The sequence below is a fragment of the Brassica napus genome, chromosome A1 (assembly GCF_020379485.1).
Source record: "Brassica napus cultivar Da-Ae chromosome A1, Da-Ae, whole genome shotgun sequence".
Classification (NCBI taxonomy): domain Eukaryota; kingdom Viridiplantae; phylum Streptophyta; class Magnoliopsida; order Brassicales; family Brassicaceae; genus Brassica; species Brassica napus.
Genome location: NC_063434.1, coordinates 14,782,565 through 14,809,310, shown reverse-complemented (window position 1 = coordinate 14,809,310; position 26,746 = coordinate 14,782,565). Strand labels below are relative to the sequence as shown.

The 26,746-nt window shown below is 40.5% G+C and overlaps 1 protein-coding gene across 1 annotated transcript; it reads left to right on the top strand.

Annotated features, from left to right (window-relative positions):
- The first annotated feature begins 7,270 nt into the window (after nt 1-7,270).
- Nucleotides 7,271-9,075, top strand: LOC106414039. Its single transcript, XM_013854755.3, has 5 exons — nt 7,271-7,964; nt 8,064-8,106; nt 8,537-8,637; nt 8,729-8,810; nt 8,904-9,075. Exons 1-5 carry the CDS (start codon nt 7,839-7,841, stop codon nt 8,918-8,920), a joined length of 369 nt encoding a protein of 122 aa, XP_013710209.1. The 5' UTR covers nt 7,271-7,838; the 3' UTR covers nt 8,921-9,075.
- Nucleotides 9,076-26,746: the final 17,671 nt, after the last annotated feature.

Here is a 26,746-nt window from a genome sequence, read left to right as displayed (position 1 = left end):
ACTTGGGATTATAATCCTACAAATGCCTAATGAGTTGCTTGCATGATAATGTAAAGCTCAACTACTTAGTCAACAAGTCTATCAACTTTCGCATGTTTAGACTTGTCTATTAACTAGATCTAATGATCTCAACTATCATATGTCGACCAATAGAAAGTGTCGATCGATGATCCTATAGAGATATCGAACGATACACCTTTCACTCTGTCGATCGATTATTCAATAATGATATCGATCGACGTGCTTCTAGTTAAGCTTTATGTGCGGGTTGAATGATAGCTTACTAAGCTCACTAGACCAGCTCTCGCCTTACTCATAGCAAGAAACTTAGCTCAGTTAGAATGTTTTCAGGATGAGAATGAAGCTCTCGCTTTTATCTATCAATCCTAGGGCAAGTTCTAGGTAGCTAATCCAGAGACATGCATTAATGAACAATCCTAATGACAATTACCACAACACATCAATCTATAGTTAGGGCTAATTCCTCCTAACCTATTTAAACCCTAAAATCTAACAATGAAACTACTTAGACATAGCTAAGCAATTCATAACAACAGTTAGGTAAGAAAACTTCATTAGAATTGTAAATAGATATTAATGGAGTTCCAATCACAAATTAACTTTGGATCTTCTCTCCAATCTATCAAAATCCTAGAAAACCTTGCTGTGAAGATAATAAAACAAGAAAAACACACTCTGCCCCTAACATGGTGGTAAAGCTTATATAATTAGGTTAAAACTCGTAAGGGCAATCTTATAAATTGGTGAAGACTTGGGCTTCAAGTCGGCTGTGACCAAACCGGCTTTCTGCGCGCTTCGCTGTCGATCGATGTCAAGATATGAACATCGATCGATTATTCCTCTCCAATATTGACCGATGGTCGAGCTCGATGGTCATCTCGGGTGCTTACTCCAAATATCTCCAAAATGCTCTAAAATCATAACTTATCTCCAAATCACTCGTGATCTTATAAATATAATAAATAGACTCTATACTATAACAATTATTAGTAAAAACACCTACAAACTATGGATGAAAATGGGTCAAATCCATGGTCTATCACTTATTTATAGTACAAAGAAAATGTAACTATTTATACTATAAAGACAATGTAACTGAAAGTCCTCCAAATGAGACAAAATCTTACTTGCTTTTTACTATCTTCTCTTCCTTTCCCCCAACGTTCTTCTTTCATTTCCTCACGTATACTTTCCGGGGTTGCAATATCCTCGCTCCAGAACTCAGTTTGTCCTCAAACTAAAAGTCAGGAATCTATTGTTTAAAATCCTGAACAAGTATCCAAGAACCTTCATGCTTTGGCAATCCACGCCAAGCTACCAACACTTCCAAACGACCCTCCTGATTATAATGCTTGTCCATCACGGTGGGGTCCACCGGTTCTATCTCAAACTCATCATCCTATGGTAAATGACATGACATGCGCCAATCACCGGTTTCAACTGCAAGATATGAAACACCGGAGGAATCTGAGATGCAGACGGAAGCTCCAATTAATATGGAACTTGTCCCACCAGATCCAAAACCTTAAACATAGCATAATGTCGAGCAGCTAGTTTTTGACAAATCATCTTAGCCACTGATGATGATTGTCTATACAAAACTAACTTGAGAAAGACCAAAGAAGCCACATCCAATGTCAAGTCATGTATACTCTTGTCAGCATTGTTTTCATCATATATTGAGCTTTCAAGAGATGTGCTTTTGCTTGAACAATCACCAGATCTCTTTTCTTTAACAACTCATCTAGTTCGCCATTAAACGTTGAACCATCTTTATATTGCACAATAACGAAGGCAGTTCTCTGCCATAGACCAAGAGAAATGGTGACATTTTCGTTGCAGTATGGTAAGCAGTGTTGTAAGACAATTATGCCCAACACAAGAAATGGTACCAACGCTTGGGATGAGCAGATAATGTGAAACAGCAAAGGTAAGTCTCCAAGCAACGATTTAGTACTTCAGTCACCACTTTGCGGATGATACGCAGTACAAACGAAGTTAAGTCCCTACTAACTTGAATAGTTCCAACAGAAATGGCTTTGGAAATCTTCTCTTGGTCAGACACTAAAGACTTCGGAAATCCGTGTAACTTCTCAACCTCCTTAATGAACAAATTAGCCACATCCACTGTTGTGAAAGAATGATGCAAACCAGTGAAATTCCCATACTTCAAGAGACGATCAAATACCACGAAAATCATGTTCTTCTCTTGTGATTTGGGTAACCCCTCTAAGAAAGCCCCTCCCACACTCTTTCAGGTATCTGTAGGGGTTGTAATAGACCGGCTGGAGATAACATAGAGTATTTATTGGCTTGACAAATGTCGCATTGAGAAACATACTTCTGAACATTATGATGCATGTTTGACCAATAAAAATTCAACTGAATACGCTTCATAGTCATTAAAACCCCCGTGTGACCTCCTACTAACTCATCATGGCATTCTCTCAAAATGAAAGGAAAATACTATGAAAAAGATGATATGACAAAACAATTCTTGTACATTAATTGACCATTCACCACATTATATCCTGCTCTCACAACTCTTCCTTCATGTAATTCCTTGATCATGTTTACAATCTCCACACACGATTCAGCTTCTTTTAAAATGTCTTGTAATTGTAAAGGTGTGGATATCGTCAGAGCAAATAGAGCATTGCACAAACACTCTTGTGAAGCATATTATATTCTCGACAGTCCATCTGATGTCTTGTTCTCCACTCCCGGTTTGTAAACTATGTCAAACTCATATCCTAATAGCTTGTGCAACCATTTCTGATATTCCAAGTTAACTTCACGTTGCTCCAACAAAAATTTCAAGCTTTTCCAATCTATTCTTACTAAAAACTTTCTTCCCAATAAATAATGTCTTCATGTTTGAACTGCCATACCAATTGCCATTAATTCCCTCTCATAAATTGGTTTGAGTTGTTCTTTCTCTTTGACACCATAACTAAAGTATGCTATAGGGTGTTGATTCTGCATAAACACAACTCCCAAACCAAACCTAGATGCATCAGATTCGAGCACAAAAGTTTTGGCAAAATTTGGAAGTTGCAGAACCGGTGCTTGTACCATTGATCTTTTCAGATAATCAAAAGCTTCCTTAGGTGCTTCTGAAAATTCAAATTTATCCTCCTTCAATAAGGTTGTAAGAGGTCTTGTTATAACTCCAAAAGCCTTAACAATTTTTTTGTAATATCCGGTTAATCCAAGGAAACCCCGAAGTTCTTTCACTGATTTTGGAGTTGGCCACTTCTCCATAGCTATTGTCTTTGTCTTATGTGTAGCCACTCCTTTCTCAGTGATATGTTGTATTTTTGACATATTATATATTTGTTTTCTAAATTGTTTGAGAGTCTCTATCGAGTCTTTTTAATTCTTTTGAATCAATTCAGGTCTGGAATAGGTATTGATACTCTTGATGAGACACATGAGGAAAATAATCAGAATTGGAGTTTTTTCCTGCGGAACAGCCGGATCGAGCAGCCTGGTGGGTGATCCTATGCGGGGCAACCATACTGCCGCTCACAATATTTGAGGAAACTGCTAAGATATTTTTGGGATTCTCCCTACTTCCCCTATCTCTTTACCGTGGCCGATGGCGCCTCCATATATACTCTCAATCTATATCTTTGTACTTTTTATGCTTTATTTTGCAAGAGAAAAAAAACTCTAAATTTTCATCTTTGTGATTTGCTACTTGACACCTTGTAAGGGAGAAGGGCATCTTTCTCTTGATTAAAGAAGAACCATCCTGAACCTTAACTCTATTATATTTTGCAATTGTATTCATGTATTATTCGGAATTGATCTCTGTGTTTTCTTTTGTCATGCATGACTGAGTAGTAAGCTTGCTTAGTCTAGGGTGCTAGGGTTTTACATACGTGAGCTAAACATAAATAAGTTATAATCGGATTTTCTTCATTCATTGTTGCGATTAAGGCTTGCATTAATCTGATCACTTAGTGCATGAACTTAGGTTAACTTATTCATCAAAACTGTAGTAGATTGCTAGACATAGCTTGAATGAGCATTGCATCCCTAACGAACGAGAGTATATGTTAGGGTGTGTTGTGAACATATCAGACATGATCCTTAATGTTTGTTATCACATCTCAATCCAAGCGAGAGCTTAGGTATTGAGATCGATCTACAAAAGGTAAAGCTCCACGAGAGTGGGCTGATCTACCTATAGTGTTCCGAATTTTAGGAATGTTTTAAATTGAACTTGAATTGTTTGGCTCACAAGTGTTTCACCTGATGAAGTGACCCTAGGCTAGCATTATAATCATCTGAAAACCTAAACCAATATGTTACTTGTTCTTTACACAATTTTTAGTTTTAAAATCACCATATTGTTTTAGTTTGATATTGATCCTATAGAAGATAATTGTTAACTAATCGACTGAAATTGAATCCGAATTATTACAAATACTACTGTTAACTTGACAGTAGCAAAGATCCAATTTTATTGTATCACTCAGATATATTATGACCCAAATATTCATCTTGCAATTGTCCAAAAGAACACTTATTTTTATTGGCAAAGAGTTGATGTGCATGCAAGATAAGCAATACATCTCTCAAATGTTGAAGGTGTTGCTCTACAGTTTTACTATAGACAAAGATATCATCAAAAATACAAGCACAAACTTCCTGAGCAACGGTCGAAAGATCTTAAGTCCAAACTCCAAAAGGCATGACTAAGTATTCAAAATGACCATCATGTGTTCGGAATGAAATCTTATCCACAGCCTTCTCCTCCATTCTTATTTGATGGTACCATAATCGCAAACTAATTTTGAATAAACAACTTCCCCATGTAGTTCATTCAGAAGCGGCTCAATATACGGAATAGGGAATTTTTCTGCAATTGTTGCCTTATTCAAGGCTCTGTAGCCAATACAAAACCTTGAAGAACCATTTTTCTTCTTTACCAAAAGCACTGGACTCGAATAAGGACTTATGCCTGCTTGAATTGTTCCAGTCTATAACATCTGAGTCACCATCGTCTCCATTACTACCTTTTGTTTATGTGGGTATCGATATGGTCTAACACTGAATGGATTAGTACCATGCTTAAGGTTAATTACATATTTTTTTCCATGAACTAAAGGTAGTTGTGTTGGTATCTCAGCGACATTCGGAAATTCATCCAACACTTCTCTCAACTCAGCAGGAATCTCCGACAAGTTTTCACGTTGTTTCTCCTGTGTCGCTTCCTCCATTTGTAACGACTTCAAAGATACCTTTGTGTTATGCAGTGTAGAATCTCCATAAAGTGTTACAACCTTTCTTTTATACTAAAATGTCAGCTCATTTATATTCCAGTCCACTTGACATTTATCCAGTGTCTTCAACCACTGAAATCCAAGGATAATATCCGCTGAACCCAAATCCAAAGAGATAAATCTGTTTCAAACTCTATTCATGTCACTTTGAACTTCACTTTCTGACATACACCAAAACCCTGAACTGTTACACTAGTATCAACATTAATCTTCAATCCTTTATGTTGTTAAGTTTGTATATGTCCTCTTGCTATCAAGGAAGGTGTGATAAAGTTATGTGTAGCTCTGCCATCAAGCATGGCTACCACTTGTACTTTTTCCACAAATACATTGAAAGATAACCCCATACATTGAATGATGGAAGATGGAAGACCAGCAAATACATTGAAACATAACCCCATACATTCAGTCACCACTCCTTATTCCTCTTCAATCATATCAATGAACTCATCTTCATTTATTTGTACTTCACATTCGTCTATCATTGTCAACACTTGTAACTTTTGTTAGTACAAACATGGCCAGAGAAGTGTTTTTCATCGCACTTATAACATTGGCGATCTCTCTTTCTCCGAGCATAATCCGAAACAGTGCTCTTCTATCTTCTCCATTAAACCAACTCAACACATCACCTTCGAGACTTAGAGATATCAGCTCAAGTTTCTGATTTTCTGGATATTGCCCCATTCGGAAACAAAATATCCATACGAGTTATCCAGTTGTGGAGATGTTTTGTACAAAACACTAGTATATCAAATTTCCTAACCAGACTATCTCTACAAGGCATCAACGTATTTATTTCTCAATGATCTAACAGAGATTCACTACGGTCAGGTTCTGAAGTAGAAACTTGTACTTGAACCGGTTTTTTCTAATGTATTCCGATAGGGCTATGATATATCATCCTCCGGTGGGAATCAATTGTTTAATATCTCCACAACCGAGGAAATCCTCTTATTCATTGACGCCATCGTTTCATTTGATTCCGCTGTGCATCTGATCTCCAATTGACTAACGCTTCCACCAAATTTGCCAGCTGATCAAGACGCGCAGAATTCAACTCTCCGATCCCGTGCTCTGACGATCCCATTCTTCTCACTTTCGCGTTCTTCGATTGATCCAATCGCTTAAATGACACTATTTTTTATGAATAAACTTCAATTCATTCAATAACAAGCCACAATACAATGTATTGGTGATTCTTTTCTCAAGAATCACTCAATCACAATATAAAGTATCAATCAGCTCAAGATAATACATCAATAATTTGCTTACTCTCTCTCTCTCTTCTCTTATTTATACTGCAAAGACAATATAACTGCAAACCCTCCAAATGAAACAGAGTTTTAACTTCTTTTTTTATTATTTCCTTTTCCTTTTATTCCAACGTTCTTCTTTCCTTTCCTCACGAATACTTGCCATGGTATAGCAAACCCAGATAATGTGGAGACTTTTATTCCTTGTTCTGATGCTTCATAATATTAGTCAAAGACCAAACTTTTGTGAAATCCATCATCTTTTTCTAGAAAAGATTCTAGGTGGACAAGTTTTCCGCATTTTTCTATTTAGCCTCTCAGGTTGTGGAAGGGGTCCTCTTTGTCCTATTTTTTCATGAACAATTTGGTCGACGTTTATTACTGTTGATTAAGCAGATGCTTCTTATTTCTTTGTCTTGTGAGCGTGCCTGACTAGTTATCGGGCATGACTAGAAATCATGTGCGCCTGGTTCGCATCCTGCGGCTCACGTTTTTATATGTATTCCAATATGGTAATTGTTGACGATAACACTAGGAAGACTTAAATTTACCTATTACGAAATCTGCAAAGTGTCATGTAGACTGATTTTTAGCGCACATGACCAAATCCATTTCGAGTATCTCGAATATTATGTGATCATTCAGTATTATTCTTCTTATCCTTACCATATTGTTGAAAAAGAAAGAAGTAAATGTTATGGCATCTACTTGACGAGACAAGAAGATCATTTTTGGCATGGAATCAAAGATATTTGACCATTCTTTATTAACGTGACATTACTGGTGAAATCTTTGGAAAATGACATTAAGATCTTCCTACCGCTTGGTTTTCTTTTTGAAAACAATGTTAAAACACCAGTGGGTTTAAAGAAGCTCAAGTACGATTATGTTTGGAGTTTGGCTCTTTGTGATCAAGAAAGGTTGGAAACATATCAAAGTCGTAGATATCTTCTTTCCCTTGACATTTTTTAGTACAGATATGTTTGTCAACATTCCAAGAATAATTTGACTCGAAGAAAAAAATAAACACTAAGCATGTATCTAACTTGGCATATCCAAAACAGTTAATGTAAAAGCGGTTAAAGATTAGTTTTTGTTTGACTTTTCACGTGATAATAGTAGCAAGCATTCTCTATATATACCTAATGATCGTGCTGTGGCTACACATCTCACCAAACTATCTTCTTCGTGGTTCTTTATCATCTTCTCCACACATTTCTTTGCCTTTTGTTCAAAAACGACTAGTCTTAGAAAACATAAATTAGTAATGGACGGTAAAGGAAAAGCGGGATCATCATCATCATCTTCTTCTTCCTTCACTGCTCAGCTCTTTGGCCTCAAGGAACCTTCTTGCTCCTTCAGCTTCAAATCCATTTTCCCTCCTCCCTCCAAGGTTCTATTATTACTCTCCTCTTATTGTTCCTTCTGCTACTCTTTCTTTTGTTACTTCTTGAAACTAATTATTCCTTTTTCTTCTTCGATTTTTTTTCAGGGGACATCAGAAAACATCCTAAGCTCCAAAAATGGGCCAATAGGTCAGTGGAAAACCCTTTCTCCATCTGTTATTTTTTTTTTGCTTGGGGAATTGTTTACTTAAAACCTAAGAAGACTTGTCGCCCTTGCTGAATCAACATGGTTGGGTTTTCCTTACATCAAGCCAAGTTTTGTCAGAAACAATCTTATTCTACATGTCATATCTGATTCAAGAATGGCTCGAGTTGCTTCATTTGGTTTGTCACTAAGCCATTCAACAATGTTTTAAAAAGAGCCAAAACAATCTTGAAACTAAGAAAAAACCTTAAGAGTTTCTTATCGTCCATTTGCAGTTTTTCTTTCCTTCATCCATCATAAATAATTTTGAAAGCAACGGCTCAAACATTTTTCATTTTGCTTTGAGGACGAAAAACAATCAGAATCCAGCTGGTCTAAATGCATTATCTCCTCTGTTTTATTGTTTCCTCACAGACTATCGTAAGGAATCTGCAACCTGCAATCTAAGTTCATCTCTTTACTACGGTGGTCAAGACATTTACTCTGGATCCACAAGCAACCATACTTACTCTACCGTAAGTCTCTAATCATATATATATAAGTATTGCTAGTGATTCACATCGATAACTTCAACATTTGACTTGGGAAAAATGCTTATTCAATCAGGTTAACAAGGCTCAGCCTAGAGGAGACGATGACGCTAGTGGAAACAACTCGATGGACGCATCCAGAGGAAACTGGTGGAAAGGTATTTTCTCTAATTAACATAATTATTTACGCTGTAATCCCATGTCTTTCTTTGTTTCCTTCTAACATGTCCCCTATCTCGTCAATTGTGCAGGTTCTCTTTATTATTAGAAGATCAGCTAGAAACAGAACGTTTTCCTTCATATCGTCCTTTGCTTGACTTGTTGAAAAAACTGTATCATTCAATGATGCTTTGTTACTTGCTAGTCCCTCTGTCTAATGTTAAATCAAAGATAAGATTTTTGTACTTCAAAAAGTTCAAAGTATTGTGAAGTGGCAGTTAAATCTGAAAAAAATGAACGAGAAACACAGAGGATTATCTCTGGCCGCAAAATGATGGAATGTGAAACTTAAACCTACCTTTAAAGATAGGAAATATTGTAGATATCTAAAAGTGGTAAATAAGTAAAAGCCTGAAGAACAAGTAAGATATAAAAAACATAATAAGTACAAAAGGAACAATAGCCGCAACTGCATCAAAGCTTCCCTTTAATAAGAAATTAAGAACAAAGCAGTATTATTGATACGAAGTGTACGTATAGCTCAGAGGTATCTCTCCTTCAAAGCTAACTCCCGAATCTCACAACTGAGAAACTAGCCCAATGCCAAAAACTAACTCTCAAATGTACTATTGGACCTCTTTATATACCAGAGCTCAAAACAATATCAATATTCTTTTATGCACGTTGTAAAGTAAACATATTTATAATCTTCCTCTCTTGTCTTCTCTTGTTCCTCTGTTCCTCTTCCCATCTTCCGTCTCCTTGAATATATTTTCAACAGCATATTAATACCCCTATTGTCAAGATTCAACTTACCTTTTTCGCATCTCTTTTCTGTCTTTTTTGTTTTTTCGTGTTTATGTGGTTACACAGAGAATCCGAATCCTCAAAGAAAGCTACACTTTCTTGCATTATGAAATTTGACAGTACGTATTTTGATTCCCACAGTTTGGTGCTAGAAAGAGATGATGGTGGATTCTCTTACCCAAAATCACATCACACTAAATCGAAAAGATATTGAATGTCGCTATCGAGACCGTGATACCACTCGCATAAAAGGAAAATGATAAGATCTATCTAATCCCGCAAAAATTGTCTTGTTACCGAGCTAGAGAGATCTTCACGCAAGAAGTAACTCAACCAAAACCGTTTTGCGTAAAAGTTTTTGGAAAAACAAACTGTATATTACTCGCAGAAAAGGAAGCACATCAAATCGGGTACACATCCTTCACTCTTGTAATTCCTCCGAAAAACATTTGGAAAAACAAAGTTGATTTCTCCGGAATTTCTCAAAACCCAAAACCATTGACGAAGACTAAACAAAGAAAGACGGGAGATCGAATCCCTCACTGCTAAAACGTCTTCTGGAACATAAGATTTCGAAAAAATTCAAGCGTCGCTTCTGTAGCAACATATTCTGCGAAATCTTGATATTTTTCTATTAAGCTTACTTCGGAAAAAGTACTCATAATTCCCTCGGGTCAATCCCACAATAACGAGAAAATTTCTGATTAAGTTTGATCACGATAATAAAACCCATCACAGCTTGAGTTTCCGATATAAAACTCGGAAACTAAATTTGCAGAATAGCCACAAAGTGTGAGTTTTCCAAATATATTTCATACAGCCAAACTCGATAACGACTTACAGAAAAACATTTGTAAAATTACGCTAGAAAACATTATATGAAAAAACTTTCGTAAAATTAAGCTCGATAACATTTTACAAAACAACTTTCGTATAATTAAACTCGACAAGATTTTACAATACACCTTTCAAAGAATTGGACTCGATAACATTTTACAAAACAGCTTTCGTAAAATTAAACTTGACAATATCTTACAAACAAAAATTTCAAAAAAGAATTGAAGACATTTACAAAACAACACTCGTAAATGAAATGCCAAAAAACAATTCGACAACCTTCGTAAAATCAAACAAGATTGTACGAAACAATCAACGGAGAATGAAAGAGACGGATCAGGAGCTGAGTGGTGAACATCACCCACCAGCCTCTCTCCACACGTAAATCTTACGAGCTGGAGGGCTAACTGTTGGGATCAAAATAGGTCATGGAAAAGTCATCGGCTAAAATCCTCAGAGAAATTCTTCCTGAAGAAAATATGAGCCGGAAATGTCAAAGAAAACTATACCGTATAAACCAAAACCCTATTTGCATAAGCATACAAGAACAAACTTCCTATATTTCATCCCGAACCAGGAATAAAAGAATTTCTGTCCAAACATGAGATGCTCATAAAAAATATTATTTCAAAAATTTGGAAAGTTTCCGCGGAAAACTTGCTTAAAACAAACGAAATGAAAATGAGAAAGGCTTCATCACTTATGGGACCCACCTCCTTCCTCCTCTCTCTTCCTCATCGCCAGTGTTTTGAAACCCGACCCGAACCCGCGGTTGAACCGGTAAACCCGGTGACCCAGAAAAAATCCGGTTTGGGTTTTATGAAAAACCCAATATTTAAAAACTCGCAAAAAACCGTAAAACCCCGCAAAAACCCATTAAACCCCAGAACCCGATACCAGTTGAACCGCCGGTTGAACCAATAAATAACTTTTACTCTTTTTTTTTGTTTTTAGATTATGTTTTATATTCTAAGTTTTCAATTAAAAATTTAGATGCTGACAAAAAAAAGGTTAGGTTTTTCTTTTTCAGTTTTATATTTGTAATTTTTAGATTTTGATGAAGATTTTTCACTATGCCACCTAAAAAAAATGAAGTAGACGATGATAAAAAAAACTAAAATTAGTTGATGTGATTTGGTGTTAGTTTATTTCTGTTATTGACAATTTATTACAATGATCTTTTAGTTTTAGTTTAATTTGAATTTGAAGTTAATTTATTATTCAAATTAGATATTTAAATATTTGTGAGTTTTATATCTTGATTTTTTAAGATGTCATAACTCTTACTTTGTTACACAAAATTTTAAATAGTCTAAACTATTTTTTATATATTTTGCATGTCAAATGAAAATAAAAATATAAAAACTAAAGTTAAGTATTTCTTAAATACTTTTTAAACAAAAAGTATATATATGTCCAAACTATTATTTTATGTTTTAAAAAATATTTAGAAACTATTAAACTTTAGTTTCTATATATTTATTTTCATAGCTAATATATTATTATATAATAAAATTGATTCATTTATTAACCCGCGGTTCATCCGCGGTCGACTCAATGACCCAGCGACCCAGTAAGTCTTCCGGTTCAATGTCCGGGTCGGGTTTAAAAACATTGCTCATCGCCCACCAAGCATTCCTTACCGCCCTCTAAGCATTCCTCACCACCCTCCAAGCTTCTCTCTCTTCTTCATCGCCCACCAAGAATTCATCTTGACCCTTCAAGCACCCTCTCTCCTCTCTCTTCATTTGTGATCGCCCATGAAGCACTCTCTTCATTTGTCAATGCCCATGAAGACTCCTCATTTCCGTGTCCATTGTTCGTCATGTTTTCTATTGAATCTCTTTCGAAATGTCTTTTTTTCGTTGCAATCGGAGATTCCGTTGAGATTTTACGGAAAAAAAACAAGCAAGACTTTGTTTTCTTGTAAAAGCCTAAGTCAAACATCAAGTTGGGGATGGTTAACTTAACACCATCGTATTTTCAACTAAATGAATTTATTTTTATCATTTCATAAGACCAAGGATATAAAAAAAGTAAACCGGACAAATCAGTGATTTCTCAAAAAAGTCGTAAAAATGCGTAAGTCGTAAAACTGTCCAAAACGATCTAAAACACAATGAAAGACTACTTACTACTTGAAATGAGAACCAGTCCAGATTGCAATGTCGGTTTACTTGGCTTGGAGAAGAATAAGGAAAAGGAAAGATAAATGGAACATTTCCGATGATAGACTCAAATCTCAAGCATATAAGGAAAAAATTTCGAAGAGGATATACCCAAATATCAACGGATAAGGAAAGGTGGCAGACTCTAGAGGCATATATAAGCATATCCGGGGAACAGAAGAAAATAAGAAGATTTTAGGCACTTAGTGCATATAGAAACCTTAGGCATTATTTTCGACATGCTTTTTTTTTTATATGGCTTGGACTCTATTTCTAGACGATCGTTGTGAAAGCAGTTCGATCTCTTGTTCAAATATTTTTAAATTGAACTATGTTAGGCTTGATCCTCGAAAGGTGTACGTATGCAGCCTATCATAAGGTCCAGTCCAAAATCAGTGAAAATCTTTTCACATCTCTTTTCGTTTTTTTCTTGTTTATGTGGTTACGCAGAGAATCCGGACCCTCAACAAAGACTATGCTTTATTCCATTATGAATTTTGATAGTGCAAATTTCGGTTTCCACGATAGTCTTCAAAATATTTTTATCAGTTCAGTCACAACAATTTGTCATTGAATCATTGAGTCAGCAGTCATTTCTTTTCTTTCTTGTTTTTCTTTTGTAAATAAATCAGTGGTATCAAAACTATGTTCAAAACAAAAATTGGATTATTAAAAAAAAACTTTTAGATTATACATATATATTGTATTGAGTTACTAGATCTATTCCAAAAAGACGATATGTATTGTTTTTTTAATTTTTTTTGCACCAGATGACTATGAAATGAAAGTTATTTAGGTAACTAGAATTTTCGTGTTTCGACTGAACTGGAAAAATAATAATTCGATCTTTAACCCTATGGAGCGCTATTGGATAGTCAGAGAGGTGTGTAGTCGGTTCTGGCATGCACGCTTCTGTAATAATTACAATATGTTTGAATTTCAAATATTCTCAAGTTTTTTTACCTTTTATGCAAAAAACCACTCAACTTGAATGAATCTTATTGATTAAGTAAGAAGACCATTCAGTTTCCCAAAACCTCTAATTGTTTTCAAAATGGTATCATCCCAGATCGCCGACTATCCTGAAGAAGACGATGGAGATGGAGGGCTTCCTATTCCAAAGATGATGTTTGCCGCCGGAGAAGAATTGGGGTTAGGGTTTCTTATATATTTTAAACTCTCTCGAGGACGACAAAATCCATACATTACGCAAGTCACCATTCGGTAAGATAGTTGATATCACTGAGAAAACTGCTTTCCGGAAGATTTTCCAGATACATCCTATCTAGGCAATTATAAGTGAAGAAAAAAACACGAAGCTTGGTTCCGGTTTACTGAAAAACCAATCAGGTTATCTTTTCGCGAGTTCACCATTGTCACAAGCCTTAATTGCGGTGAATTTCCTAATAGATCTAAGTTGAAGTCAAAGAAGAATATTAACTAGAAGCCTATTGGCCTTGGCTATTCGGTAAAGTCGAGGATCTTCGCATTTCAACATCATTGAAAATGCTCAGAAGAAAAACGTTTACGGAGAAAGATGTCAGGATTAACCTGGCATGTTTTGCGATTGTGTCTTCCGTTCTACTTGAGATGAAGATGATTAAGAACATGCAGAGGCTATGGGAGATCTCGAGGAATTCTTTTCTTTTCCGTGGGGCCGACAGGGGTTTGAAATGCTTATGTGTAGTATAAAAGCAGAGGGATGATGTCTCGTTATCACAGAATACAATAGCAGTGAAAGGATTTGCTCTGGCCCTGCAACTGGTTATGGTAGAGGCTGTTCCATCACTAACTGAAGTGGTCTTGGAAACTTGCTCATCTTCTGAATCGGACAGCTGCGATGAGGATGATGATTTTCTGCAAAAGAAGATGAAAAAGCAGACATTGAGCCATGGCCATGCGCGGGAAGTAGACCAAAAAACAGAGGTTTTTGATCTTTCCCCCACCTTTCAATTCCTCTATAGTTCATGGCCTCAGGGTCTATTTCTGTACTAATGTCTAATGTTGGTAATACAGTGGTTGTAAGTTATAGTTAGAAGCATAATACCTGAAGATCCTGACCGTCCCATTGAAGCTGGAACTCTTGTATGGGCTGACGAGGTCGTCGATGTTGAAGTCGATAATCTTGTTAAGCTAATAACTCCGAACCATTCTTTCAATTCCGAGATGTTTAAAGGTGGAGCCACTTGGTATCACTCAAATTACCCTAAGGAGTGATTTACTCTCTAAAATAAGAGGTTCAATTGCAGTACTTAGGGATCGAATCCACAAGGAGCTAGGGCACAAAATAGATCTAAACAGTTTACGATTAAGCTAGGTAAATAATAAATTGCAGGGTGAAAAAGGTAGTTGTTCAGTTGGTTTGTTTGAGGTTTGTAAACAATATGAGAAAGCGTTAGACTTAAGGTTTCTATTCAAGTAATCATGATTATAATAGTATATAAGCTATGGTTGTATATTGGATATTCTAGAACTCAAACTAAACAATATTCTATCAATTTCCTTTTGTTTAGAATATATATTGTTTGGATCTCAGATATCAATTGTCGTTTGTTGATCTGGAAAAAGTGTTGATCGATACTATCGATGGATAGTCGATCAATACACCTTTTAGAACGTCGATAGATACACCTATAGGGTTGTCGATCGATGTTCCTTCATGCAAGCTTTACCGAGCATGTTTGAATTATGTTCACTAGGTTTCCTAGATAAACTTTCGTTTGTTTCTAGCAATCCTAGCACAATATGAATCAGTTCAGGTAAATGACCAGGCTTCCGCTTGCGCCTAATTATCCTAATATCAAGGTTCTAGTTAGCTACTCTAGAACACAAGTAATAAGATCACCTCAATTGATGGATGTCACTAACAACTCAGCAAGTCTATATTTGGGACTAATCCTTCATAATCCTATTTGAACCTTGAACCTAACAAGGTGAACTACTCAGACATAGCAAAGCAATTCATAACAAGATGTAAATAAAACTGCATAAATAGATTATAGTAAGAAAACTGGAGTTTCAATACAAAGCTCTGAAGGAGTCTTGGATCTTCTCTCCAAATCTACTAAAATCTTTAGAGGTTGTTTGTTGTGTAAAACTAGAAAGTGGGAAAGCTTGTGTTGCCTAGAACAATGGCAGAGCACATAAATATTAGGTTAAAAGTCAGCCAAGGGTATTTCTGTAATTGTGCGGTGACTTGGGATTTAACTCGGCTGAAAACCTAGCCAGGTCCTGCGCGCTTCACTGTCGATCGATGGCACAATGCATGCATCGATCTATGTTTGACTCTGAATGTCGACCTTCAGGCTGGTTTGATGGTAAGCCACATGATTCTCCCATTTTATCTCCAAAATGCACCGAAATCATCACTTTTCTCCAAATCACTCATGAACCTGAAAATGTGCTAAAAACTCCAATATCTAATATATAGTTTTAAAACACCTATATACCATGGCTAAAAGTGAGTAAAATCCATAGTATATCACCACTAAACTTGATGTTCAAAAAATGTGTGAGAAAGCTAAAGTTGTCAAGTAGAAGAGGAAAACTAAACCTCAGACAAACACGGAAACAGACAGGATAAGCGCATCGCTGCTATTGTTCTCTTGATGCTGAAACCTGAGGTTGAAAGAGTAGATGCATAGGTGGTGAAAGAGGTTTCATCTGCCGAAGAGACTACATCTAAACTTGCTTCCTACCAGGCCAATGTTATGGGGTCAATCGATAATTTGCTTATGAACTTCAAAGAAGATGTAATTCGGTCTGTCACCGAGATGCACAACTGTGATCATGGACAAAAAACTGCAGCGGACCAACGTCGACACTCAAAACAGGGCACAGGCGATGCAGATATTGGGGGTAGGTGATGCGCCCTGGATCGTAGACCTGGGCCAGGATGGTGCAACAACTCGACCCAACCGAGGTTTCCCCATCAGATGATGCAACCATGGTTGAGCCAGAAGCTAACTTGGAAAGGAAGACGCAACCCCGTGGACGCATATTTGTGGATGCCACATCTGTGGAACGAACTAAGTGGAAGCAAAGATCAATTGACCTTGAAGATATCATTGATCTAAACACACATGAACACTTTGGACGAGCTGGACAAACTCATGGACCTTGGATCTTTTTCTCTCTTTTTTTGATGAACAGTAACTCTGCTATAGTGTCAATCGACGATTCTGCTATAGTGTCGATCGATGCTACAGTGTCGTCATCACTGTTCATCTTTTTTTTTACCTACAATAAATATCAAACGAAAATCAGTAATAATCTAATTTAAACTAGATGAAATTACTTAATAGTGGGTTGTCTCCCATTCAGCCTTTTGTTGTAGTCATTTAGCTTGACTTTTGGAGATCTGATTCAGTTCGGATGAGAATGAGAACTCGCTCGAAAACAAGTCTCAATGTCTACTCTCTGAAGCTTTATCATTCTTTTGTGAAAGCCTCCTCCATAGACTCTTCTCTTTTGTTTATCATCTCAGCAATAAGGAGTGCTCGAAGCTTTGCAAATGGCTGTGAGAAGCATCTGCTGCGCACTATGGATTTCCTGACACCATCTAAGAAGTGAGGAATCAATGATAACTGAGAACCTCCCTTGGTCATTTTCCTCTTCTTCCAATTCCTCCTCTTCTTTCCCCAGACTTATCTGGTCGCGTGGTGGTGCCTCCATCAAAACGATTTTGACACACTTCATACTCTTTCTGCTCTGATACGCGATGGGTGTCGATCGATTTTGAGGTGAAAGTGTTGATCGTTTCAGGCTTGTTGGTGTCGTTCGATGGTATCTGGCGGTGCCGATTGATGCTGCTTCTGTTGGGCCCTTATCGACTTTATCACTTAAACACAACCCTCTCTGAGAAGATGTTGCGTGTTGATGATCATCAAATAATCCACTATAAGAGCCTAACTGCATACTTCTATCGGGTGGAATTGGCCATTCAACTTCAGATACAGCGCAAGGAACCACAATCTTCACAGGATCATGTATCATCTTCACTCTTCTGTGAAACCTAGCAGCTTCTTCTGCGCAGATAGGTGGTCTCAGATGTCTGGTGACAAAAAGGTGTGAGGTCTCAGACTTGTACTCTCTTTGCTCAACTGGTTCCAACTCAACTATGTATCCTGGTAGCTCGTCCAACGATGGGTGTCGATCGATATCATTAGGTGAGTGTCGATCGATGCAGTCGGGTAGGTGTAGATGGATGGTATATGCTGCATGTCGATCGATGATGTAGAGTGGGTGCAGATCGATGATGTAGGGTGATTCTCGATCGATGTCAGGTTTAAGTGAAGTTCCCAGATCTCTTCCCAAAGTGAGATGATCGTCATCAAGCTTCTTCACCAAGTTCTGATCTAGATTCTCAAGTTGTGTTTTATCCTCTAACTCTAAGAAATTTTCCATAGTGATCTTTCTGTCTACATCTGGGACAAGATCACAACTTGATACATCAGTGCTCTTCTGTGCCGAGTCTGCACTATCACAAAAAACACCTCGATCTGTCATGGATTTCAAGAGGTGTCGATCGACAACAGGATATTATGTCGATTGATGTTGAGGTGCTGGTGTCGATCGATGGTGAAGTCGTGATGTTGATCGATTGTGAGGCCGGATCCCTTGTATCAGCTTCTTCAACTCTGCTCGGCTCTCCATACTGTTCATCATCTTCTACCATATATTCCAGCATAGATCTCATCTCAATCTCTAAATTTGCTGCTGCTTCATAGATAAATTTGTTGAAAAAGGCGCTTGTAATGTTTTCCCAACAGGTTAGAGATCTTGACTGCAACTGTCTTAACCAGCGGAATGCATCTCCAGAGAAAGAATAAGGGAAGATCTTACAGAGTATGTGGTCTACAGATATTTCACTGCTCACTCCTTGAAACTAGATCCTCAAGCTTTTCGATGTGGTTTCTGGGATCTTCACGAAGAAGACCTTGGGAGGGTCTTGACCTACCCAATCATATCATTCTCGGCTCAGATCAAAATCATTCATCTCAACAACAACAATCACATCACCCTGAGCATTAATCAACTATCATGTGCTATTGCAAGTGCGACCTTCTTTGTTTCTTAACTTCCCATTCTCATCGACCTTAAGTATGAGCACTTCGACCTTTTATGTCTCCACACAAGTGGTGTCGGTCATCGCATGAACAGTACCATGATGAACAGTGCCGCGGTGAACAGTGTCTCGATGAACAATGTCGCAATGAACAGTGTCGCTATGAACAGTGTCGATCGACGACGGATAAACAGTGTCGATCGACGGTTGATGAACAGTGTCGATCGATGGCTGATGAACAGTGTCGAGGTGAACAGTACCCAAATGAACAGTATCTGAATGAACAGTATCCAGATGAACAGTATCGATCGACACGAGATGAACAGTGCCGATCGATGTTGGGTGAATAGTGTCGATCGACGCGGGATGAATAGCTTTGATCGATGCTTGGATTTCTATGCTGCCAATCGCTGCTTGGAGGGTGTCGACTACCCTCTTAGACTTATTGATCACGCGTTCCAAATCCAGTGGATCTACTAATAAGAGCTATATTCCCTTGATGCTTCTGTTACTCATATGTATGTACCTGAAACATAAGAAAAAAAATTTATGAGTTTTTTAGAACAGTAGTTAAACCTAGACTAAATCTAACTAGACAAGATCTAGTGGCGATCAAATCTCCCCGGCAACGGCTCCAAATTACCCTAAGGAGTGATTTGTACTCTCTCAAATAAGAGGTCGAGTTGTAGCATTTAGGGATCAAATTCACGGAGAGCTAGGGACACAAAAGATATAATAGTTATAAGATTAAGCTAGGCTAATAATAAAGCAATAGATATAGCAATTTGCAGGGCGAACAAGGTAGTTCTTCTTATGAGACGGAGAGTTGTTTGATGAAAGGATGGTTGCTAGATCTAGAGTTTCTATTCATATAATCAGAATTATAATGATATAGAGACTAATTGTTGTATGCAAGATATTAAAGAGCTCACCACTTATAAGAACAAATCGATCAGCATTTGCTTTCTAGATTCGTCTACTGACTAGATCTAATGATCTCAACAATCGATTGTCGATCAATTAGAAAGTTTTAATCGATGATTTTAGAGAAATATCGATGGATAGTTCGATACACCTTTCACGACGTCGATCGATTATTCTATTGGAATTCGATTGACACGCTTCTAGCAAGCTTTGCACGCGGGTTGATAAAGTACTCACCAGGGTTCCTAGATCAGTTATCGCTCGTTTCTAGCAATCCTAGTTCAACGACGATCTATTCAGAGAAAAGACCAAGCTATCACTTGTGCCTAATGATTCTAAGATCATGGTTCAAGTTCGCGACTCTAGAACACAAGCAGTAAGAACATCCTATTGATGAATATCAGAACCTAGCAATTCTATATTTTGGGCTAATCCCTCGTAACCTATTTGAACCCTAAATCTAGCAGGTGAATATATTCAAGCATGAATGTGGGAACCGAAATTCACACTGTCGATTTCCGTTTAAATAAGGAAACTAAGAAAACCCTAGTTTCCCAGAGGACCCGGATATCTGTTAATTACCACACGTCAAGCAATCAGAACACGAGAATAACAACGATAAAAATAAGAAATCGAAAAGAGAGCAAAGTAGATCTTATTCCGAATCTGCGTATGAGCGTTACAACAAGGTATAAGCCTGGGCTCGAGAGCTGTCGGCGAGATTCCTAGTTCTAGCAACCCTAAGATGGCTAAACCTAATTGAGTCGCAGCTCGAAATAACAAAAACGGAAAATTGCCTAAATTGCTCTAAGTGCTAAGTTTGCTCTGAAAAAGTCCTCTCCTCTGCTCCTCGCCTAGGACTCCTTATATACTAGCTCCAAGGTCGGTTTACGCTTTTACTCTTCTGCCCTTAAGCCGTCATAGCATAAAATGGAGATTTTCCATTTTTCCCGTTCTTCATAATTATCTTCAAAACTTCCGTATTTATCCGCGGAAACTTGACATTTATTCGTCCTCGTGGGCCAAGCGTAAACCATGCTGTGGTTTACGGGCTTTTGGTTAGGAAAATCGTAGGATGGGCTTCGAATCGTGTTTTAGGTCCCTTTGGGCCGTTTTCCGACTCGACACGTTTACTACGAGTTTTCCGAGGTTTCTAATCCGCGAAGTTTGATCGATGAATTAGGATAGCGGGAAACATGGACTGAGCTTGCTACGGTCTTCGGGAGATAGCATTCGAAGGTTTGACGAGAATGCATGGACTGGTGTCGTATCGATGTTCGGAAAGGTTCAATCGCTACACAGCGACTGAACTTTGGCTCGAGCCCGGTCGCTACGTAGCGACCGAGTGAGACGAGTGCTCGGTCGCTACGTAGCGACCGAGCGGGATGATCGCTCGGTCGCTACGCAGCGACCGAGCTTGGCTGAGCTCGGTCGCTACGTAGCGACCGAGCGGGACGATCGCTCGGTCGCTACGTAGCGACCGAGCTTGGCTGAGCTCGGTCGCTACAAGCTCGGTCGCTACGTAGCGACCGAGCGGGACGAGCGCTCGGTCGCTACGTAGCGACCGAGCTTGGCGCTGAGCTCGGTCGCTACATAGCGACCGAGCGGGACGATCGCTCTGTCGCTACGTAGCGACCGAGCTTGGCTGAGCTCGGTCGCTACGTAGCGACCGAGCGGGACGAGCGCTCGGTCGCTACATAGCGACCGAGTGGCACGATCGCTCGGTCGCTACGTAGCGACCGAGCTTTGGCTCGAGCTCGGTCGCTACATAGCGACCGAGCGGGACGATCGCTCGGTTGCTGCGTAGCGACCGAGCTTTGGCTCGAGCTCGGTCGCTACGTAGCGACCGAGCGGGACGATCGCTCGGTCGCTGCGTAGCGACCTGTTTCGAGCTTTTCGTCGGACATCTCGATTCTTTCTTCCGTAGAGCTTTTTCTAAGAAAGAGTCTATTTCGAAAAATACTCTTCGGAGAGATTCTTATTTTCCTCCTCGGACGTTTTGAATGTTAAATTCGTCGTAACCGTTTTTGACCCCAACAGTTAGCCCCCCAGCCCGTTAGAGTTGTGACTCTAGCGGGCGGATAGGTGATTTTGTCAAGTTTAAGTGTATTAGACGAAATTTACATTTAAAATTCCGCGGAAAAAAGTTGTCGAGACGACATTCCGAACCCATACTTCTATAAGTAGTGAGCTCTTGTCATTCATTTTCTTCACACCTTCCCTTCTTCATTCCTTCAAAAACCTCTCTAGTTTCATAACTTTCCTCTCAACATGTCTTCCTCCCAAGGTGATAAGAAAGATTCCGACGTCGAGATGGGTGAGGCCACTTCTCCGGCTCCGATTCCAACTTCTCCGGCGGAAGTGCCGGCTTGTGTTGCCGGTCATCTTTCTTTCCGAGAGAAACTAGTTCGTCGTCAAGCTGAGAAAGAACTAGCTCAAACTGGGTCCGAGCTTCCGTCTTCTTCCGCGCAGGTCGTTGCCCCGTGTCATGGGATCGTCGTCGCGGCTCCTCTCCCGCAAGTCCTACCTGCGGGATCTTCCACGACTCCGATCCTCGTCGAGGACAAAGAGAAAGCCGCTGACTCTATGCCTCCGCCTCCAGCCAGAAAAGAAATCGTTCTGGCATTGCGTGCTCCTAGCGCTGTCCTGGCTACTCAGCCTAAGAGTCGGAAGAGGAAACTTGCCAAGAGCGGTGACGGGGAGACTTCGCAGCGAGGTGGGTCGAGCCTAGCGTCGGGACTTCGCGGAAAGGTTTGTTTCTTGTTTGAATTCTCGATCGTCTTTCGTGTATTCTTTCCACGGACTTAGTCTAACCAATTTTACCGTTCGCAGTTCATATCGTTGATCGATGGGATGATCAGCGAATGTGGTTCTGAGACCAGTCGCCTTTCCGGGGAGTTGGTGGAGCTTCAGGGCAGATGGTCCGAAACCGAGGCTATGTTGACGGCTGTCGAGGACTCTCACTCTGCGAAAGTGTCGAAGCTCGAGGTTGCGATAGGAGAGCTTGAGAGGGACCTCGGGAAGACGGCGAGTTCCTTGCTTAAGGAAAAGAAGGCCAGGAAGGCCAAATCCTCGGAGGTGCGTCGACTCCAGCGTCAGATCGAGAGTGATGCTGGACTAGCGCGCCGCGGGATCCAAGAGGCTACGGATGCCCTTCGCGCGGAGTTTCAAGCTCGCTTGGCGAAGATTTCTGCTTCCCTGGGTTCCCTCGAGTGTATCCGGAGTAGGGATTTTGCTTTGGCGACGATTGAGGGCGGGATGGCCGTAGTTCGGTCGTTCCAAAGTGAGACTCCCCCGACCTTGGAGGCCGAAGAGGCCCGGTTGTCCGGCTGCAAGGGAGATATGGCGGCCGAGGATGGAGATTTCGATCTTATCCTGGCCGACCTGAAATCCGCGTGCTTCCTTCCGACGTGTTCAGAAGACCCAGAGGGGAAAGACCCAATGGTCGGAGAGAACGGAAGTGACGCGGCTCCAGGCTCGGACGAGGCAGCGGGTGAAGAGGGGGCGTAAGTTCTGAGGGTGACTTGGGTTAGATCTCTTGCGAGAGATTTTTTTTATGTTTTTATAATTTGGCCTTGAATGGCCTTGTTTGTATTTCGGGACTGGCCTTGTGTGGCTTTGAATCCCTGCCGCTCCGCGGCTTTATTTTTATGGTACGATAATCGGATAATGCTTTTAGTGCGAATTCGTGAATCAGTGGGGAGGAAGGTGATGAGTTGTCGTCTCATATCCTTCTTCAATTGCGAAATGTTTTATTCGAGACCTGTTTCGAGAGTTCTTCCGCGAGATGTGAACTCTGCGGGGGTGCTGAAGGTATCGAACGTAAACATAGAGGCGTGGTTTAAGAATCTCCTATCTTTCGATATCATGCCTTTGAGATGTTAGAGACCAGAGCGCTGGGTTTAGGGCAAGACCTAGGTTTACTTTCGGTTTAAGGATTGTGCGGTGACTAACCGGCTATCGTTTTTCCTGTCGCGATTTCTTCCTGATTCGTATCGATGTAAAGTCCGCGAAAAGTTCTCGGCTTACACGACTTGTTTGATACGAATCGAGCATCTCTCCGGAGACCGGAAGTGCTAGACCAAAATTTCGGATTTCTTTTATAGCGCTATTATCCTTGTGTCGGATGTAAGAGAGTCATCTCCATGAGATGTCTATGTCTGTTTAGGACGTTTATGAGTTCGATGTGATCAGCATCGGACTTGGTGGCGTGTGCTGTTGTTTTGATTATTTTGCGCAAAATAAATGTTAATGTGTGCATGTGTGTGTCTTTTTGCGGAGATTTCGTTTGCTCGGAAGAAACCAGCTTTGAGGCATCTTTTGCGACGTCTCGCGATGCTAAAGGTTGATTCTCCCAAGCGGCCGACCGATTTCCGAAGACCTTGTTGCGATTTCGCGGGTGAGGATGTTTTGGTAAGTCGAAAACACCAAAAGTGTGGTAAGAAGTTTTTCGATTTTTTGGGAGTATATGAGTATACGTACCCACTCCCCCCCCCCTTTTTAATGAGGGGGGACAGCTGAATTTGCCTTTCGGCAAACTGCCTACGTACTCCTTGCGGAGATCAAGCCGTCTCGTAGTTCAGTGATTGCGAGTTGGTTTGTTTAGTGATAGTATTTTTTGAGATGCATCGCATTCCAGGTTCTAGGGATTTTTATGCCCTGCATGTTGGCTATTTCGTAAGAACCTGGTCGGACGACTTTTTCGATTTTATAGGGACCTTCCCAGTTTGCTCCGAGTTTTCCCGCGTTTCGTTCAGCGGTGTTTTGGAAGACTTTGCGAAGGACCAGATCTCCCTGATTGAACCTACGATTCCGTACGTTGGAATTATAGTATCTTGCAGCGGCGTGCTGGTAGTTTTGAATTCGGATGAGCGCTTGATCCCGGCGTTCGTTAATGAGGTCGAGGTCGTCCAAGAGCATAGCATTGTTGAGTTCCTCTCGTTCAGGTAAGAACCTTCTTCGAACACCGGGAAATTCTACTTCTGCGGGAATCATGCATTCCGTGCCGTATACCAGGGCGAAGGGAGTTTCTCCCGTTGCTCGCCTTGGGGTGGTACGGTGAGACCAGAGGACTCCCTCGAGTTCGTCGGCCCATCTACCTTTTTTGGCTTCCAAGCGTTTCTTCAGTCCGTCGAGAATGGTCTTGTTGATTGTTTCAGCCTGTCCGTTGCACTGCGGATATCTGGGAGTTGACTTGTTGAGTCGTATCTTCCACTTTTCGCAGAATGCCTCGAATCGGGTGGAAATGAATTGAGACCCGTTATCGGTTACGATTTCGTAAGGAACTCCATGCCTACAGATGATGTTTTTCCATACGAAATTCTCGACTTGGACGTCTTTTATACTTGCGTATGAGTCCGCCTCTACCCATTTTGAGAAAAAATCGGTAAGGACTAGAAGGAAACGCTTTTGCTTTGAATTATGCAGAGGTCCGACGATATCCATGGCCCAGCGCATAAAAGGATAAGGCGATGTGATGGAAGAAAGAACTTCGGCCGGTTGTCGGATAGTTGGCGCATGCCTTTGGCATTTTTCGCATTTTCGTGCGAATTTCTCGCAATCTCCGATCATTGTTGGCCAATAGTATCCGTGGCGTTTGATTTTCACGGCTAGTGATCTTCCGCCGGAATGGTTGCCGCATGAGCCGGAATGTATTTCCTCCATTACTTTCCTCGCCTTTTCTCCTTCCAGGCACGTCAGGAGTGGTCCGGAGAATCTCCATTTGTAGATTTCGCCGTCCACTGTTACGTAGCGTGCGGCCTGTGTTCGGATCTTGCGAGCCGCCCATTTTTCGGCGGGCAGTTGCCCGTCGATAATGTAGTCTCGAATCGTCTGAAGCCATGAGGTATCGCAGCCGTAATCAGATTGCTCCGATGGTGGTGGTATTGTAATCTCTTCTTCCTCGTCGTCTTGACCCTCTATGAGATTGACAACGACTGGTGGTCCGATACTCGGATGTTCGATGAATTCGACCGGAATTACCCTTTTGAGTCCTGGATCGGAACTTGATGCTAAGGCCGCGAGGGCGTCCGCCTGGACATTCTCGGAACGGGGGATCCGGGTAAGGGCGAAACAGTCGAAGTCTTGAGCTAGACCTTGGACTAGTTTGAGGTACGCGTCCATCCGTTCGTCTCTGGCTTCATATTCTCCGCTGAATTGACTGGCCACTAACTGGGAGTCGCAGTAAGTGTGGAGATTACGTATTTTTAAGCCGTGAGCCGAACGTAGACCTGCGACCAATGCTTCGTATTCGGCCTCGTTGTTTGAGGCATGGAATTCCAGTCTGAACGATTGTTCCAAGATCTCGCTCGTTGGAGATGTGAGACGGATCCCGATACCTGATCCTTGTTTGGATGAGGATCCGTCGACATGGAGGAGCCAGGTAGAATTTGGTTCCTCATTGGTTATTGCTCCCGTTGGAAGTTCGACCAGGAAGTCTGCAAGCACTTGTGATTTTGCGCTCGTCCTTGGTCGGTATTCGATGTCATACTCGCTCAACTCGATCGCCCACTTAGCCAATCGACCTGATTGACTTGGGCTATGCAGAATTGTCCGTAAGGGAAAAGTCGTGAGGACGACAATCGTGTGGGATTGGAAATATGGTCTTAGTTTTTGGGCCGATGTCACGACCGCGCATGCCAATTTTTCCATCAATGGATACCTAGATTCGGCATCCAGCAAGGTTTTGCTTATGTAGAAAATAGGTTTCTGCTCTCCGCGTTCTTCCCTGATCAGGACTCCGCTTACGGCCGTTGCTGACACCGCGATGTACAAGAATAAAGGCTCCCCTTCCACAGGTTTTGCGAGGACTGGAGGAGTAGCTAAATAACGCTTCAGCTGTTGGAAGGCGTTTTCGCACTCTTCCGTCCATTCGAATTTTTTATTTCCTCGCAGGACGTCGTAGAAGGGCAGGCACTTATCTGTTGATCGTGAAATAAACCGGTTAAGTGCTGCGATTCTGCCGGTCAGTCTCTGGACCTCCCGCTTGTTCTTTGGTGAAGCCATCTCGATTAATGCGTTGATCTGTTTTGGATTTGCTTCGATGCCGCGGTTGGTGACCAAGTAGCCGAGGAATTCTCCTGATGCCACGGCGAATCTACATTTCGTCGGGTTGAGCTTCATGTTATGGGAG